The sequence below is a fragment of the Aptenodytes forsteri genome, unplaced genomic scaffold (assembly GCF_000699145.1).
Source record: "Aptenodytes forsteri isolate BGI_AS27 unplaced genomic scaffold, ASM69914v1 Scaffold136, whole genome shotgun sequence".
NCBI lineage: Eukaryota > Metazoa > Chordata > Aves > Sphenisciformes > Spheniscidae > Aptenodytes > Aptenodytes forsteri.
In genome coordinates this window covers 3,121,819-3,139,800 of record NW_008796111.1, presented here as the reverse complement: position 1 = coordinate 3,139,800, position 17,982 = coordinate 3,121,819, and the positions used below count along the sequence as shown (strand labels likewise).

General features: G+C 46.4%; 1 protein-coding gene across 1 annotated transcript; it reads right to left on the bottom strand.

Moving 5' to 3' along the window:
* Positions 1-2,822: 2,822 nt before the first annotated feature.
* On the bottom strand, positions 2,823-15,528 carry GFI1B (growth factor independent 1B transcriptional repressor). Its single transcript, XM_009286961.2, has 7 exons — positions 15,408-15,528; positions 9,970-10,098; positions 8,283-8,429; positions 7,452-7,714; positions 6,982-7,119; positions 5,891-6,056; positions 2,823-5,423 (listed from the first exon to the last, which is right to left on the bottom strand). Exons 2-7 carry the CDS (start codon positions 10,082-10,084, stop codon positions 5,245-5,247), a joined length of 1,008 nt encoding a protein of 335 aa, XP_009285236.1. The 5' UTR covers positions 10,085-10,098; positions 15,408-15,528; the 3' UTR covers positions 2,823-5,244.
* Positions 15,529-17,982: the final 2,454 nt, after the last annotated feature.

The following is a 17,982-nucleotide window of genomic DNA, read 5'->3' as shown; positions in this document are numbered from 1 at the left end:
TGAAGCTTTCTGTGAGCTTCATAGTGTGCTGAACAACTTCAGAAATCCAGCGCTCGGGTCTTGCCCGAGGTTGTGCAGGAAACGTGGCAGATCTCAAGTCTCAGTTCAGGGTTGCAACCTTAAGATCAGTGTGTGTCCATGGTGGCTGTTAGTTGAAAGATGGTGGGTCAGGAACTCTGCAGGGATCTGTGTTTTCTTAGGTCTCATCCAGCACAGAGGCAATCGACTGATTTAACTATCCTTGAATAATTTTGGTGTGGCTGTTCTGGGTTGTCTCCTCTGTGTGGACGTGCTATTCCAGGGGAAAAGTGGAAAAACATCTCTGCTTTGTGAGCAGAATAAGTGATAAAAAATTGTTTGTGGTGTACGTTTTTTATTCTGTAGCAGCTTTGCAGGTCAAGCTCCCTCTCTGTTCCCAGGTTAGGCCCTTAATGGCAGGCAGGAACGTTTGCCCTACGCCAGGAAACGTGCGTATGCAGCTATTTCTGGGAGACTGTCTAATGCCTTCAGGTTTCCCCTTGTGTGCCGTGCTGATGGGCTAGAACTAACCTGCTGGTGTGTGCCCATCACCTACCACTGCACAGCCCTGGGGGAACGACCTGCTATGAGGTCTCTGCTCTTATTTTTTTTTTTTTTTCACTGAAAACACTTTCTTGTGAGGTCTAGGGCAGGAAGCAACTGGACTTAGTAAGTAATTTTTTTTTTCCAATACAACCTGTACCCAGCTAGAGCCTAATTCTTCCCTGTCCTTCCCCTCAGTTCCTTTTAGGCCTTCCCTAACCGTTGCCAACACAACGTGAAAACTCCAGGGTTTTGCTTTCTCTAGGATTCCACTCTGTGGAGGTTAATACAACCTGAAGATAAGCTTCAGCATAATGCCGTGCTAGCTGGGAAAACACCTCGCTTCCCGCAGGTGTCCCGTGGCTCTGTCTTCATTAGGAAGAGAAAGATGCATCCTGTGTCCAAACTTAAATCCACCCTCGATCATAGTATTTCTGGGCTGCTGCTCTCAGCACCTGAAGGCTGTCTGGAAGACACAGAGGCACCTCTCTCCTTCTGACAGATGCCTGCGGTTATTGTTTTGCATGTCCCTCATTTGCTAAACAAAACAGCCCAAAGACCAGGATTTTCTTTCCCTGGCAATAAAGGGAAGAAGGTGTGAAGAGGAGTGGAGAACTACAGGATACAGGGTGGGCTCTGAAAGAGGCAAAAACAATCAGCTCTTTCTTCAGCCACAAAGATTAATTGAGATTTTGCTTTTTATCTGTCTCCTTGATTGACCAACCAGAATGGTTTGGGTTTTCTGATGCAAGGGGAGATGGTGGGAAAGGGGTTGTTTTCAGAGCGGTCGGAACTGGGGAGGATTTGCATGTTTGGAGAGCAAGGTCAGGTGTGTTTGGAGTTGGTGACAGCCACGGCCTGATCCTGACAGGTGCTTAGCATCCTTGGGTACCCATTGTGTGGTTCAGTAGCTCCAAGGATCAGGGAAGCCCTTTGCCCGCTCCGTGCAGCAGGCCTGCCCATGGCTGGTGCCATGTTGGGAGTGGAAGGCTCTCCCCCAGCCTGGTGCGGCAAGGTTCGGGCAATGCCAGATCGGCTTCCTTCCTCGCTCCTTCACCTGCATTTCCAGAGCTTCAGGAGGTGCAGAGGAAAACCCAGGGAACCATGCAGAATGCTGCTGTCACCCCCTGAGGCTCCGGTGCCTCCATCTTCCTCCTCAGGAGACGGCTCTCCCTGATCAAGGATTGCAGCGAACAAAGGGCTGTGGGGCTCTGCCTAGTTTTCCTCTGGGCTGCTGACATCCATATACCTAAAGGAAGGATGGGGCTCAGGGAGAAAGGAGGCAGGTGGTGGTTACCTGGTTGTCTGAAAGTGGCACCTTGTTACTCCAGGGGAAGAAACTGTAGTGCCTTCGTGGAAAACTCTGCAAGTTAATTCCCTCTCCTCTTCCTCCCTTCTCAGGTCACCTTCTGACTCTGGCTGTACTGTCTCACTGGCGCCTTTGCCAGCTGGCCTCCATCCACAGCCTGTGTTTCTGGAGATATGCTCCCAGTGCCTGTGGGAGTGGGTCAGCCTGGCCCCCCCAGGCTGCTTTGGCCACAGACATGTTTTCCTGAGCGCGGCTCTGCAGCAGCACGCTGCCTAAAGCCACCCCAGTGTGTTTCTCTACTCGCTGCCCATCCATCTAAAGCAGTCCTTGCATCTCCTGGGGATGTGCTCGCCACGCTCCTCACAAACATAAGGATAAGGCTGACACTGTCTCCTCCGGTGTAACTGCTCTTCAGTAGTCTCTGGGCTATAACCACAATAATGGTGAAAGCAGCTGCCTGCCCTAGAGTCCTGGGGAAATAAAAGACTGGACTGGGGTGATCTGTGCTTTGTTAGAAGGGAAAAGCAGGCTGGAGAAGCACAGAAGACCCCAGCTGCCCGTTGAAGGATATGCCTCCTCTGTACCATGGAAATCAAAGATAGGAATGGAAATCTAATGGATACAGTAGCCCTTGTTCAGCAGGCTCAGAAGAACCAGCTGTCTGATTTGTTTTTATGAGTGGTTTTACAGGCAGTCTTGCCACGGTGCCGATCAGTGTGTGCCAGCACTTCCCTCCGGAATGGCCAAAACAGGGGAGCCTCAGATGAGTCAGACACACCTGCTGTCCCCAGGACACAGATGGGGAAGGCTGTGCTGGTGTGCCCGTGTGTTTTGGGGCTGGAGGGTATTACCTCCTGAGCAGTTCAGACGCTGACATGCTCTTTAAATATTTCTGTTTGCAAGTTTGTGGATGACAAGGGGAATAACAAACACGGTTTGCATTTCTGGCAGCAGCTTTAATAAGCTGAAATGACTTTACCCTGAGTAAGGTTTGTGCATGCGTACATGTGTGAGAGTGTTCACACGTGTGTGTGTGCCTGGTGTCACAGTCAGTACCTGGGGACCAGTTCCCTAAGCCCAGTTCTGTCACAGGTTATACATCTCCCCTGGAGTCCCTGCCCTGACCAGGTTCTGGCATGACCCAGGGAAGGACAGCAGAGTTGTAACGGGGGCTTCGATAACACCGTCTGCTGGGCACACGATCCCGTGCCATCTGATGTGGTTGTAGCTGCACAGCCCTCTTGCTCTGGAGAGCTGACTTGCTGCCTGTCTGGGGCTCTGCACAAATCTGTCTCTGAAGATGAATGTCCCCTGACCCCAGGCTTTAAGCATTGTTCATGGCTGTTCTGCAGTCAATAGGCCTCTGCTCGCTGAATTTGTCTTCTTTCATGTCTAAGTTTGGGAGCCCTGTTCTGCATGTGAGTTTCCATCTTTATTTCACTCGAACGGTATGGAGCAATGCTGTACTCCTTCCCTTCTCCTTTTCCCCTCCATCCCCACTGCCTGCATCTCCAGAGCCAAGTATGAGCCTTTCTTGAAATGGATGTTTTTAACATGAAATACAGTGTATTAGCCCAGCTACTGAGAGGGAACAGATTTATCAGATAAATCCCAGCAGGCCTGTACATGTTGTCACTGACTGGTATAGTGCAATAAAAATATACATTAGAATAAGTATAAATACATATTTACAGTGTATAAGTAAAGCCAGGAGTACAGACTCTGTTTTGAGCTTCCAGAATGCATATTAATGACTAACAGCTTAGGCACAGCATAAAACAGGGGCAAGTACATTTTAGGTCTTAGTCAGGAGAATGGCTTTGGATTTACAGCATTTAACGGAGGGCAGGACAGACCTCTTCTCTCCTGGCAATAAATGAATTTTCCACTTGGTCTGTTTCTTCTTTGCCCATGATGGCAGCCTTGCTTCATAAGCATTCAGAGTGAAATGGCTAGTGCCACAGCCCGTCCTCTAGGCTACTTCTCACTGGTGTCATCGTCCAAGTCTATGCGTTCAGGGATGTAGTTACGGAGTGGGCTGTGTGCTGCTACAATGCCCTTCTTAACTGAAAGCACTTGTCTTTTTAATGCTATAATAATACTTTGTTCCTCCTGTTAAGAACTCTAGGGACTCCACAAACCTGAGTGAATGACTCCACATCACCAGGAGGGGTGGAGAAATAAAAGCCCAGTGCAGTGACTTGCCAAAGGTTATATAGTGAGAACATAGAGCTTGGAGGGGAACTGGCTCTTTACTTGTTCCAGTGCTTTGCTTCAACCCCTAGACCTGGAAGAAGGAGGAGGAAATACCACTGCTCTGTTTGTATAATATTTGTAAGGTACTCGCATACTATGGCAATGTGTACAGGCTAGGGCACTTCCTCCTTTAAGAGAGCGGCTGGAAAGCAGAACTCTGGCCCTTGACATCGATATCCAAGGGCCATTCCTGGCCATGCAGCGACACAGGATTGCCCAGGACGGCTCTAAGCCGTTATGTCCAGCATGCAGTGAAATACTGTGGGACATACCAGCCCGGATTCCAAGAGCAGCCGGTCTCTCTTGCATGGTACTGAGACATGGGGCTTATTAGCTTACGCCTAGTGCTGTGGCATGGCTCTTCCTCGAGCTCGCTTTGCTGCCACTAACCCAGGGATCTTTGCAGTATGGTGCATATGAGGAATGCATTTAGAGACCCCCTGTTATCAGCTAGGGATAGGAGCTGTTTTTTCAGTATTTTCCTCCCACTCCAAGCTAAAAATACAACACAGTTAACTTGTCATTTGATCACAGTAAATGCTCTGCTGAAAGAAAATGACTTTAGGTGTCTGTTGCCAGAATTTATGACCTGGGCAAGTCTCTGCAGAAGCCCTGTCCAGGTTGAACACAGCTCACTGAATGCAATCTATTTGCATGCCCCAGCCTTATCTTCCTAACCATCAAAGCAGAACATGGTTATGGCACTAGCTTGGCACAGACTGTTGCTGCCACTAGTCCAAGAGTTCCCACCTCACTGCTGGTCAGTCTGATGAACCGAATTCTGCATGGGGTGTAAATCCAGAGTAATAGTGACCTTGGAGGAATTCCTCTGGATTGGCACTTGAGCAGGTGATGTCAGATCTGGGCTGGTACCTGTTGTAATTGAAAAGTGAGAGGTCCCACATGTTTCTGTGTCACCTACTGGGATGTGCAAGGCCCTGGGGTGCCAGAATATCAAAGCCAATGACATGACTTTGCCAGTCCCCAGGGGAACATAGGAAGCTATACGAGCTTTATGAGGTGGGCAGCCCCATGCTGGACGGAGATGCTGGGGAGAGTCTTCTTCCCTGGAGCATGCGCTGGCAGTGGGAGCTCCAGCAAAGACCTGGAGCCATCCCTCACTTGAGACTGTGTTGGGTCTCTCGGTGCCTCCGTAGATCCACCTTGCGCTGGAAGCCCTTGGCACAGAGCTCACAGCTGAAGGGCTTGAAGCCGGTGTGCTTGCGGCTGTGAGTGATGAGGTTGGAGCTCTGGCTGAAGGCTTTGCCGCATACCTGGCATTTGTGGGGCTTCTCCCCTGCAGGGCAGAGAAAATGGTAAGAAACACTTTGACAGATGAGAGAAGGGGGGTAGAAATGCCCTTTAGCAGACTCAGACCTGACTGGCTATGCTTGGGCAACAGGGTGCTGCCAGCCCAGCTGGCCTGCTAATGCGTCTGCACTCTGACGCAGCACCAGAGGGTGAGAAGAACCAGAGGCAGTCCTCCCCAGCTGTGTGGCCCACGCCGTCTGCATCCAGGGCTGGGTACAACCATGACATGCACCGGAGGCTGGTCAATAACCACCTCCCTGCCACACAGAGGAGGACGTGCCTCTCAGTGATGCTTAGACCTTCTGCTGTCTTACTGCACAGGGTAGAATGAGTTTCCATTGCCTCTGGACACTTATCCCCAGTCCAGTACCTCTGTGTCTGGGCATTATGTATGTGTACCAACATGATGGACTCTAATTTGCATTTGCTTATTGGGAATATTTTGTTTCTCACCGGTGTGGATGTAAGTGTGTTTCTTCATGTCCGACTTCTGGTGGAAGCGCTTGCCGCAGTATTGGCAGGGATAGGGCCGTGTGTCTGAATGGATCAGTAGATGAGTGGAGAGGGTGGAAGAACGCTTGAATGTCTTCCCACACATCTTGCACTCAAAACTTCTTTCCTGTTAGGGAAAGAAAATCATGGGATGTCTGTGGCTGCAAGACGTGACAGAGCTTGAAGAGTGTTAAGAGCGTTGAGAACAGTAGATTTGATAAGCAAATTTCCTCAGCTCATGGACTGATATGTTAGGTGCAGTACAAAGAGAATGTGGGGAGGGTTACTTATGGAAAGGGATTACATCTTGTGATCCAAACTCCTGTGCCCTTTAGGAGGAGGCAAGGCACAAAAGAACCAGTAGCAACGATCCTCCCCTCCCATCCAAGGAATTCTCAAGGGCAGTCTGAGATTTGTGAGACCAAGATCTATGATCTATGGTCTTCAGAGCTGCTATCATTGTCATTGGGTGCTACAAGAAAGCCATCACGTTTGTAACCTAGGAAATGTCACTTCCTTTATAATGGAGTAAGCAACAGCTAAGGTCCAAGCACTCATGAGCTCTGGAGAGCTGGTTCTCTGGAAACATGCTACCCACCTGGGAGTGAATATTGGTGTGCTGCTCCAGGCTTACAGCGTGTCCAAAGGTTTTGCCACACACTTCACAAGCAAAGGGACGGGTCCCACTATGAGACCTTCGGACATGGACCTCCAGTCCATGGGGAGTGGAGAATACCTGCAAAACAAAACGCCAGTGACTTTTTGACATGAGGCAGCTGTGTCTCCATCTCTGTTTTCAATTCCTTCTCTTTATTTGATTCTTCCCTCCCATGGGCCATGTGAAACTGCATCATTCCTAGCGCCCTTGTCCCCAGTCAGGAGAACAAGTAGATACCCATTTTGAGCCGCATGCATTGCACTTTGGTGTAACCCAGTGAAACACTGATGTATGCAATGAAAATCACTCCAGGCCCTCCCCATCCCCGAGGTTCTGCTGTGACACACCTTGTTGCACTTCACACAGTGGTAGGTCTCCATGTCCGAGGAGCCACCTGGGAGTGAATATTGGTGTGCTGCTCCAGGCTTACAGCGTGTCCAAAGGTTTTGCCACACACTTCACAAGCAAAGGGACGGGTCCCACTATGAGACCTTCGGACATGGACCTCCAGTCCATGGGGAGTGGAGAATACCTGCAAAACAAAACGCCAGTGACTTTTTGACATGAGGCAGCTGTGTCTCCATCTCTGTTTTCAATTCCTTCTCTTTTTTTGATTCTTCCCTCCCATGGGCCATGTGAAACTGCATCATTCCTAGCGCCCTTGTCCCCACAGGAGAACAAGCAGATACCCATTTTGAGCCGCATGCATTGCACTTTGGTGTAACCCAGTAACACTGATGGAACAAGTAGATACCCATTTTGAGCCGCATGCATTGCACTTTGGTGTAACCCAGTGAAACACTGATGTATGCAATGAAAATCACTCCAGGCCCTCCCCATCCCCGAGGTTCTGCTGTGACACACCTTGTTGCACTTCACACAGTGGTAGGTCTCCATGTCCGAGGAGTAATGCATGCTGTAATCCAGAGGGGGCTCAGCGCTTGGCAGGAGGTGGCTTCCATACAGGCTAACTGGGTGCTCCAAGAGGGCTGACTGCATGGTGGAAGACATCTGTCGGTAGCTGTATGGCAAATGGAAAGCATCCCAAGAAAAGCCGGTTTTGTAGAAGGTAGAGGCGCTTGTCGTGTTAATGCAGTCTTTGATCTGCAGACCTGGAATGGTCATCTCTAAGTTTGCAAAGGAGAGGGAGAAGTGAGTGTCATGCTGTTGCCTGCAGCTCGGCACTAGTAAAAAAGCTCCCCAGGTACCATCCCCCCATTTCATGTCCTGCCTGACCTTGGGAGTTGCAGTTGGTAACTCCCCCTTCTTTGATTCAAATCCTGATCCCCATACAGAGTTCCTATTACGACTTTGATTTCAGCCTGAGGAAATTTTAGGGGAGAGGGAATGCTAAGGGAATATTAACCCCCCTACTAGCCCTGCTTCATGTGGTGTTTGAACAAGTATCACGTGGCCACCTGTCTTGACCCACAGAGCATGGAATTGCATTAGTCCTTGAGATTTGGAGGCTCACTCATTGGGAATCATAGCGTCATCCTTCAGGGAGATGCTGATCTAGACCAGAATCGTAAAGGGAAATACAGAATGCTCTTGATGAGGTCTGCCTGGGACAAGTTTGACTACTGATGTCAAAATAAGAGCTGCCATTTACTGAAAATCTGGACCCAGTCGTAGGGGCTCCATAAGCCAGCCCAGCCCTGACCTCTTTTGCAATTGTGGTCTTGGGTAGCAGACCTTGAGCTGAAGGGCCTGGCAGCATCCTGCTCAGGTACTGGACAGGGACACTTTCTTCTTTCAGTTCAGATGGGTCCTTTTCTTGTTTTGGAACCACGCATTCTAGGTCCTGTTTCTTGATGTCCTCTGGTGTCTTGTCTCCTATGGCTGTAATTACGCAGTAGAGTCACAGTTAGTTTATTCTAGCTGTTAAGAGAAGAGTCTATTAAGGTGGGGTTTGTACTTATGTGTGAACTCATGCTTGGATACGTGAGCCCATGCTCAATTCCCTGAATAAGTGCAGAGTGGTGCAATCAGCACAGCAATCAAGGTCTGTCCATTGCTGACAAAGGGAAATTCCAAGCAGGATGAGATAGGCAAGGTAGAGGGGGGCAGGAAGAAATGATAGGACACTTGATACCCTATATAGTTAGAGAAAATTAACCCTAGAAGGCCACGTTTGTAAGAATCATTTCCCTATTTAAAACCATTTTCATTTGTGTGGGTAACTAACAATCACTAACTTATTAACCTCCCCACCCCTCTCCTAAGAGAGTTTGTATTGTTAACCTGAATTTATGGACAGCCAAGCAGGGAAGCAGAGAGGGGAGGTAACCGCTTACGCAGTTGCAAAGGTGACCACAGAGCCTCATCTCCTCCTGCCCACACTCCCATTTCTCCATGTTTGTCGCAGCCCTTAAAGAGACCAACCAGCACTTGTTAGAAGTAGACTTTATAGTAAGAATCTAAAACGGACAGAGGTTCAATACATGTGCCTCCTTTCTGCTGGAGATGGGACTGGCCTGCTGAAGGACAGTATTCATCTGTTGTCCAAACCCTCTGGTTTGGACAGAGGGACACAACAAATGGCCAAAGGATGACGGCAGGAATTGAACTTAGAATGTCACCTCCTTTCTTTTTTACCAAACTTATCATAGGGCTGGACTCTAATTTGATAGCCAGGGCTAGAACAAAGGGTAAGTTGATCCTAGATTTGAATAAAGAAAATTTGAATGGTGCCTGAAGGAAGAAGATAACTGCCCTGGCCCTGCCACTGCAGGGGTGGCTGTGGGACAGCACCAACAGGAGCAGAGGGAGGACAGCAGGCACAGTCAGAAGCAGCGTTGGTTTGTGTTAATATAGCATAGAGCAGCCAGCCCTTCACTTGTGAGTGTGTAGGACTCCTTTCACAGTCAGTGTTAGGGTGTCACTGGTATCTCTCACTCTAGCTGTAACCTTCCTTGCAAATCATCGGGAGGAGGTGGTAACACACTGAGGTAGAGAAGATGCAGGTCCAGAGAGAATGTGGACAGTGAACACGGCAAGCTGGAGATCGAGGTGGCGGAGCTGTGAGTTTGTAGAAGACTGACAACCAAGTGCGAGCTCTTTTTCCAACTATTAGTTGCCTGAAGTTGGCCATCTTTCCCAAAAGTGACCGACTCCAAACAGCAATCTTGTATCTCAAATCTCCCCAGCAACCCAGCAGGAAACAAAGGGAGGATCTAAATTCGGTTTCAGTGGGACAGTGTGGATTTGGCTTAGAGAAAGAGGGCACACAGTGGGGGATCAGTTTGTCCTTAGACTGACATCCCCATGTGGAAGCCCTTAGTTGTTCTTTAGCTCACTCATCCTACTTCCTTAGCTTGCCTACTCAATTATTGATTTGCCTTGGTGTATTCTTACAAGCCCAGTGGATGGATTGACTTACCAGTGAAGGGAGAGGTTATTGGATCCCACGTGAGTATAGGCAGGTCATCTTCCACACAGCGGTGTTGATGATAGGTATGAGCCTTTTTGCTCTTCACCAAAAAGGAACGTGGCATTTTCCATTCACTGCCTGGGCAGAAACACAGAATAACGGCAGGTAAATCTCTGTGGATCGGGGGGCAATTTCTCATTTGTTCCCCAGCACATCAGCTCTGTATGCAGCAGTGATGAGAATTAAAACCCTTCTCCTGGGGAGACACAGAGGTCACCTCAAAGGTCCCTCCACCCAGTTGAAGAGCAGGGAGTGCTTGCTTGGGTTTAGGTGCTTGATGGATCTCAACTCTGGGGAAAATACATAGCTGTGGAGGGGGCTAAGCAGAATAACTTACTGCCAGGTAGTCCCTGCCACTGAATGTAGAGATGGGACTGCAGATTGAAGATGGGATTGCAGATTACGGTATACCCCATAAAAATTACAGTTCATAATCTACCCCTGGGTTAAAGCAAAGGATTACTGCTGTCTTTATATTGTAGGTGGAGAAATAGAGGCATGCTTAAATTGAGTGCTGTGTTACAGACCAAAACTGTTTCTGTGGCAAAGATACATCAGAACCCAGAATCTCTCTCTTGTAGCTCTCTGCTCTGGCTGCAGGACACAGTGCATCTCTGACCTTACCCTCCCTGAGAGAACGCAGTGGGGACCACGGGTTGGAGACCACCCCTTTGAGAAAGGGTCTGTCTTAGTGTTTGTACCGCACCTAGAAGAGCGCGGTCCCAAGCCATGACATGGGCTCCTCTGTGCAATTGCTACACAAATAATAATTATAGAAACAACATCGGTAATAGGAGAGACGCAGTAGAAAATCCCTGCAGCCATGATGTGTGGTGGGTTTCCTCTCGTTGGCTGTAGCTTGAGTATTTTGTATTCTGGCTGACAAACAACAGTCAAACAGAGGCAGAGCAGAAGTGCTGGGTGAGAGAGGTTACCTTTTGGATCTGACTCACATATCACACACCGTTGAAATGACGGGTTAGGAACAAACATAAAATGCTGAAATTTAATCATATAAAATTCTCTTGCAATGCAACTGTTATCTTTACTATCCAGAACCCAGCCCGCCCTGTGCCCGCTCCCCATGGCTAGTAACTGTTCTTATGTAGGCAGTATGACAACAGGCTCGATGCTGTGTACGGCAATATCAGCTGGTGCCTTATTTGCATACGTATTTGCATTTTCCTTTGTAATTGTTCAGGATAGTAGCACTAAAAGCAAATCTTGCTATATTTCAGAAGAAAAGTCAGCAGTAAGCCCTGGCTCTCTGTTGATGGGAAAGTGCATTACTAAGTTTCATGTTTTTCCTGAGAGCAGTTGAAGTGTAGCCTACTTACTAAAAAAAAAAAAGAACAAAGTTTGCTCCTGTTAAGTAGGAATGACCTGAAACGTCTGTGTAAGTCAGGACAGAGCAGTGTGGGCTCCTGGAATCCCAAGCAGCCAGGGATGGAAAAGGCCTGCTCCCTAGGGAAGTGCCCGCGCTACCCCTACATGCTAAATATAATTACATAGCCCAGTGGTTGTTCTGTTTAAAGGCCCGAGGGCCAGATTTACAGAGGTGTCTACGGCTGCAGGTACATGTACTGTGGGATTCACACAGCGAGGTCGGCTGTGGACAGGTGGATTGCCAAACCCACTGTTGTCGGCGAGAGTCAGGTGCTCACCAGCCCAGCTGCCTTTGGAAATGCAGTTATAGCTGTCTTTTTAAATCTGGTCCAGGATTCCCACTGTTCTATGACTTCAGGGATAACTCTTGGTGTCTCTAGCCATTTTTTCTTCTGAAATGACTCACTTGTTTTTCTTCATCTTTTTCCAAGAAATTTGCATGCAACTTGAGATGAATAAGAGAAAACAGAGGCCAAGAGTAGATTTGTTAATTTAATTTTAGAAAGAGGACAAAACAGTACTGAGAATGAACCGTAAGTATGCCCTTGAGGGAAGGGACGCTGAAGCACATTGCTGTATTTACTCTTCTGTAAGTCCCTAATGAGGTTCTTTCTAAGTATCGTACAGTGTATCTCTGCCTGGCGAAAGGCTGCGTGCACAGAAATACCTCCGGCTCAGTACAAACACAGGTGTGTTCTGCGATGGGCATAGCCCTTCCAGCAGCGTGCTCTGCTTAGCCTGTGCACCTCGCATCCTAGCAGAAGTGCTTAGCTCAGAGGGTCTCACTGCTCTCGCTCAGTCCCAGATGGGGTATCTGTGCGTGGAGCTGCATTCTGCAATATAGACGTGCCCCAAGTTAAAGTGCTGCCACAAACTCTCTGTAAATGGAATTTCCACTCATGTCAAAGGGATTTTCCCATGTGGTGGGGCATGACTGTGTCCACAATGGAGGGTATTCATACCAGCAAGCTTTAGACGTCTGATTTCTCTGCCTGAATTAACCAGCTAATTGCCCTGGGCTTCCTACACAGTGGAGGAAGAGGCTCTGGCAGCGGCTAACTCTGAACGCAGGGTGAAAGCATGCGCCCAGCAGCGCCTGCTGGAAGAGTCACTCTGCCCACCGGCTAGATGACCCCAAGGCATTAGCCGGACGGCTTAGCCAGGTAAATTAGAGGACTGGAGATGGGTGGCATAAGCAGTCTTGCAGTGTTTTATGGTAGTACCCATACGCTAAATACACGAAGGCACCAAGTACAGCCCCTCTTTTCTGATGGCGGTTGAAAGTAGATGCACATGAATCAACGAGATTTTTCTGGATGTGTTTGTCCCAGCAATGTAAAAGTCAAATTTGGTCCAGTATCTCGACTGCTGATAAGGGCCTCTATTGAGCACAACGATCTTTAATGCACTACTGAACGTTACAAAAGGAAGTTACCTTCCCCCACCCCATTTTACAGAGAAAACAGGAACTGGGAGCCCAAAGCATAGTTAATTAACAACTGCATTGGGCTGTCTTTGTGATTCACACAGCCGGGTTAGAGGAAAGCTAGAAGCACAGATTGTGAGAGAAAAAATACTATCTCTCCTTGAAACTCAAGATTATCAGCAGCGAGTGATCAGCTGCTACTAATGGCTAACTATATTTCACAGGGAAAGCAGTGCTATCAACGACAGACCCCGCTACGTCTAAAAGTCATCGAAGCTTCCGACAGAATTTAGCTTCAACCTTTTGCTAAAAATTAAACTCTATTTTTATGGAGTCTGTTCTTGCCAGGCCCTGTGGCAGCAGTTTCTACCTTGACTGCCAAGTGCAAAAGGGAGTTCATTGCTTGGGCAGGAGTGCCTACCCAAAATGCAAGTGTTGCGGCATTTTTTGGATTCAATACAGAATATAAAATCAGGAGCCGGCTAGAATTGACATTCTTATTTGTTTGCCGTTCATGTAGCTGTACAATAACGTTGTAGTAATCTGCCCTGAGGAAAAGACAGCCAAAAGGACCCAAGGGAAAAAAAACTGCTTCATTATTTTGGGTACCTAACTTGAAGCACCTTAGAAGGGCTTCTTTTACCAATTATAAAATCCCCAGTCAGATCTGAAAGTGGACCCAGCATTCGCGTGTTCCCCTTCAATCTTCAAACTCAAAGTTCCTTCATCCTCAGTGATGCTCTCTGGTGATTTTGCAGAGTATCACATGTAAAACTGTAATGTAATACTGAAACACTGGAGATTGTGCAAGAACCAAATTAAAAGGGGGTTTTTTTTAGGGGGTGGTTTCTGACTTCAGGATCCTAATTTCACTTGATCCTGTGCTCCTCGTGAAGCCCAGTACCCAAAAATACAGGATTGGGCCCTTTGATATAATTTAGAAGAAATTCATATTCTCACTGAATTAGATTGTGGAGCTGTTCCCTCTGGTTCCTTCAGCGAGACGCTTCATAACACGGAACACCGTGTTTGGGAACAGGTGTTTGCAGGATTGTGCCACGCTGAATCAGGAACCCAATTTGCAGCTTAAGTTCTTTTCTAAAGCTGGCTTTCATTTTCCTCTAAATTCAGGTAATCCTGTTTTCAAATTTACAAGGTTAATTGTAGAGATGAAACCCTTTTTCCCACCACACTCAGCGGAAATACTTAATTTTAACTTAAAATTGATATATGTCTTCATATAAGCTGATGACTGTACAAAGTTTTAGGCTAAAAGAGGCTTATTTCCTTCCCATTGCTTAATTTATATTTAAATCTTAATATTGCTTTTTTGTGTTCTTTCCGGCAAAAGTGAAGCTACCAAAAATAAAGAATAGTTTGTCTTTCGGAAGACTAAATTTTTGAAGAAAAAAGCACAAACCAGAACATAACCGGTGTCTGAAATTCTTAAGAGCCCAAATAAAATAAGAGGTTTTATGGACTCCTGACTCTTTAAATATAAAGTCATATTCAAAAAGAATTTCAGTTCTTTACAACAAAATTAATCACGTCTTCACTAGTCGAATGTACTTGGGGCAAGTAATTTGAATGCTGCTTTTTTAGTGGAAAAATGAGCAGAACATTTTCAATTCCTGTGCTAAGACTGGGCAAATGGACATTATGGCAGGGGTAGCAAATTATGGTGGAAATTTTGTCCAAGAAGTGAAAGGGAAATGCTTGTACATCTGTAGTATCTAGAAAAAATGTTGAGAATATAATTGCAGCATTTGTTCTTTAGAAACCTCATTTAGCTCCTAGTGATGATGGGAATGCCACTGGCTTTAGCAAACTTTGCCTTAGGCTTCCATGGATAAATAGATTTATATAGTGCAATCTAACAAATTCTATATCCCCTTAACGTATAGATGCACTTGCTGTGTGAACTTGCAAATCATTTGTTTTCCTGCTTAAAGTATTGAATCAATCTGGTGGTATATGAGCAGCGTCTATAAATAGCTAATTCCATATGCTAAAAATTGTTACACTAATCAGCATATACTTAGAAAGGATGGAAAAATAATAAAATAAAAGATAGATTTGGAGCAAAAATCCTGAACAGGAGAGACTGAATTCTCATCCAGCAAAATTGGCATAGATTAATTGATGTCAGCAGAGGTGTGCTGTTTTCTGAATGTAAAGGTCTGGCCCAGTAAAAGAACAGTTAAAAGGAAAAATACAGTACGCCCTCTCCTCAATGCTGAAGTACAAAAGTCTACATCTGGAAACTGTTCCTGCTGCACGGAGCTTGCTGGGACACAGGTATCTGAGACCACTGTCACATCTTTTATATTTTGTTCTACTATTACCATTTTCACATGTGAGAGTGAAGTAGGTATATGGTATATAATTTTAAAAGGTTTGACTCATTTAATTGAACCATTATCATGAAGGAATCCTCAGGACAAGTGACTTATGCAGTGGAACATGTTACATATTTACAAACACAAGCCAAGAAGAAGAAAAAGGTTAGAAAAACATATCAGAGAAATGAGAAAAACAATGAAATTAAAAGTGATTAAAAGAATAAATAAATCACCTGTTTGGGGGACTTTGCTTTACTGGATTCGCCTTGAAATCTCCCCAGACAAGCGAGACGTCGTCTTCTCTCTGGACTCTTCTTCCACTTTTTCACTTAGTCGCAGTCTGCTGAAATAGATACTTCTCCTTTTTTCTCTCTCTGTTTTTTTGCCCCTGTTCCCCTCCCTGATTTTTCAATCAGATTATTTGTGTCAAAATCTGGCGGTGAAGAAACAGCCAATAGAGAAGCAGAGCCCAGAAAGTATTTGCTTATCAAAACTTTCCAGGACTTTGAAAACTTGAAGAGAATTCACCATGCCCAGCTCGAAACCCTAGGGGCAGCACCCTTCACTTTCTGGGGCAGCTTCGCCTTCTGCAGGAATACTCCTCTGTCATATTGACAAAGAGCATGACACGGTGAAATAACGTACCAAGCAGGCATTTGTTATTTTGTCTTTTCTTCAAAAAAAAAAAAAAAAAAAAGGAAAGAATAGCTCTTGAGAAACCTGTATTTTTACACACATTCATCCACGCATCATATCTTTCACAAACAGACACACCATCTGTCTCACATACACACACTCACATACTTCAGTCTCATAAACAAAACCATCTAGCACATATGCACAGAATTATTTTATTCCAGAATGGATCTTTTATCTCTCCAATTTCCAAGGAAAAAGGAATAAATACTTGCACAGTAATAACCGAAAAAGATGTGCGTTAATCAGCCTTCCTTTTCCTAGGCATATGTGTGTGCAATCCAGACATATTTTAGGCATTGCTCTATCTATATACAGCTGTATACAGGATATAGATTTAAGAAAGCTTATTAAGCAAGCTCATTAACAAGCATCTTTGCAAAAAGCTCTTCAAGAGCAATAATAAGAATTTGCACTTCTATCACTTGCTTTCAAAAAAGGTTTGAAAATGTGAAATAATTGACTGCCAAACCCCCCTGTAACAGCAGGGGGGAAGGAGGGAGAATGAAGCAGAGGCAGAGTGACTTTTCTCAGATCACCCGGTTGTTCTCTAGTAGAGCTGGGAACAGGGGCTGGAGAACAGTGATTTTCTTTTGAGAATCCTTGGCCACGATGCTTATTTGGGGACAAACAAGGAGAGATCATCTCCCCAAATGCTTGGGGGGTGGGGGGAAAGTAATTCCTTGATTTCACCTATTCTCTGATTATCACAATCTTCCTGACTGTGCAAGTGAACAGTGGCATGAGCTGCATGTGCCCTCGGTTTTCCCCTCCTGCGCTTAGAGCACACTCTGTGCATGGCTGGAATTGGGACAGCAAAGGTGCCTTCCGAGAAGTTTAGAATTAAGATGTATATAAGCATACACGCAGCTGTTGAGTGCCAAGTACTAGGACGTCACCATCAGAGAAATGCCTTTGTATCATGGAGTTTTTCTGCTCCCTGTGAGCTTTCAAATGCATTTCACTCTTTTCTACGGTCGGTTGCATTAAGCCAGGACTCAGTTTGGTCCCATTTCCTACAGCAGCTCAGGCTGGTGGGAGCACCTGGAAGCAATAACCCTTTTTTCTGCCCTGCAGCAGGGTCGGCGGTAGGCTGGTGTTTCCCTGATGGAGCAGATGTGGTCCAGAGACACTTCAGATTCATAGCGGAGGTATTTCGCATCCCGCCGGGGCCGGCGGGGGGGGGCGGGGGGCGGCGTTTTTTTTGCCCTAGCGCTCTCTGCCGGGACAGCCGCAAGTCACAGCTCTTGTCATCGCGCCCTGTCATTGCCCCATGGCACCGGACAGGCTGTGCAGCGGGTTTTGATGCAACTCGGAGATAGGAGTGTAGATTTCACCCACATTGAGAAAGATTCAGATTTTGATCTTAACCCATCTGTCATTTACTGAACATAATTAATTCTTGTTGTTTATAGAAGCAAACAATCCCTTTTGCCTCTCCCTCCTCCCCTCATTTATCTAGCTGGATTTTGCATAAAAGAAACGTTCCCGAAGCATTGTGCTAGCAAGCTGATTTGCATCCTCTTAAACCCAGGCATTTGAAGGATTACATTTCCCACTACAAAAACAAGCATTGTAACAGAAAACCAAAATGTACATTGCAGCTTCAGGGTTTCATATGAAGACAGTTACAGGAATTAAACAAAACAGGAAAATGACAAGCTGCTGAAAGGACCGAGATGTTATTTTATGAAACACTGGAGCCGGCTTCTGCCAGCACCCCTGAGCACAGACTTCCCGTTGACATAAAGTGCAAATGGCTGCAGAATGTGGCTCTTGAACTAGAGACAGTAAAAGCAAGTCAGCCACACAAAAAAACCTATAGAAAACTAGTTGTGCAAAAAATCTAATAGCACGTTCAGTAAAACCTCACCAGCTAGCTGATTTCGGAGGTGCTCCAAAGAGCACTGAGCACAGTCCTTTGGAGAAGGAGGATGACTACATCTTCCAGCGTCAGTAACCTGTGCATAGAGCAGCTGCAAGTAAAACATCTGTATCAGCTGTTCTGCGTCTCCAAGTAGCCATCCTCTCACGAAGCACAGCTATAATTGCACACGAACTGATCCCTGAGATAATGGGCACAGATACTCTCTTTTATGACTATCACTATTA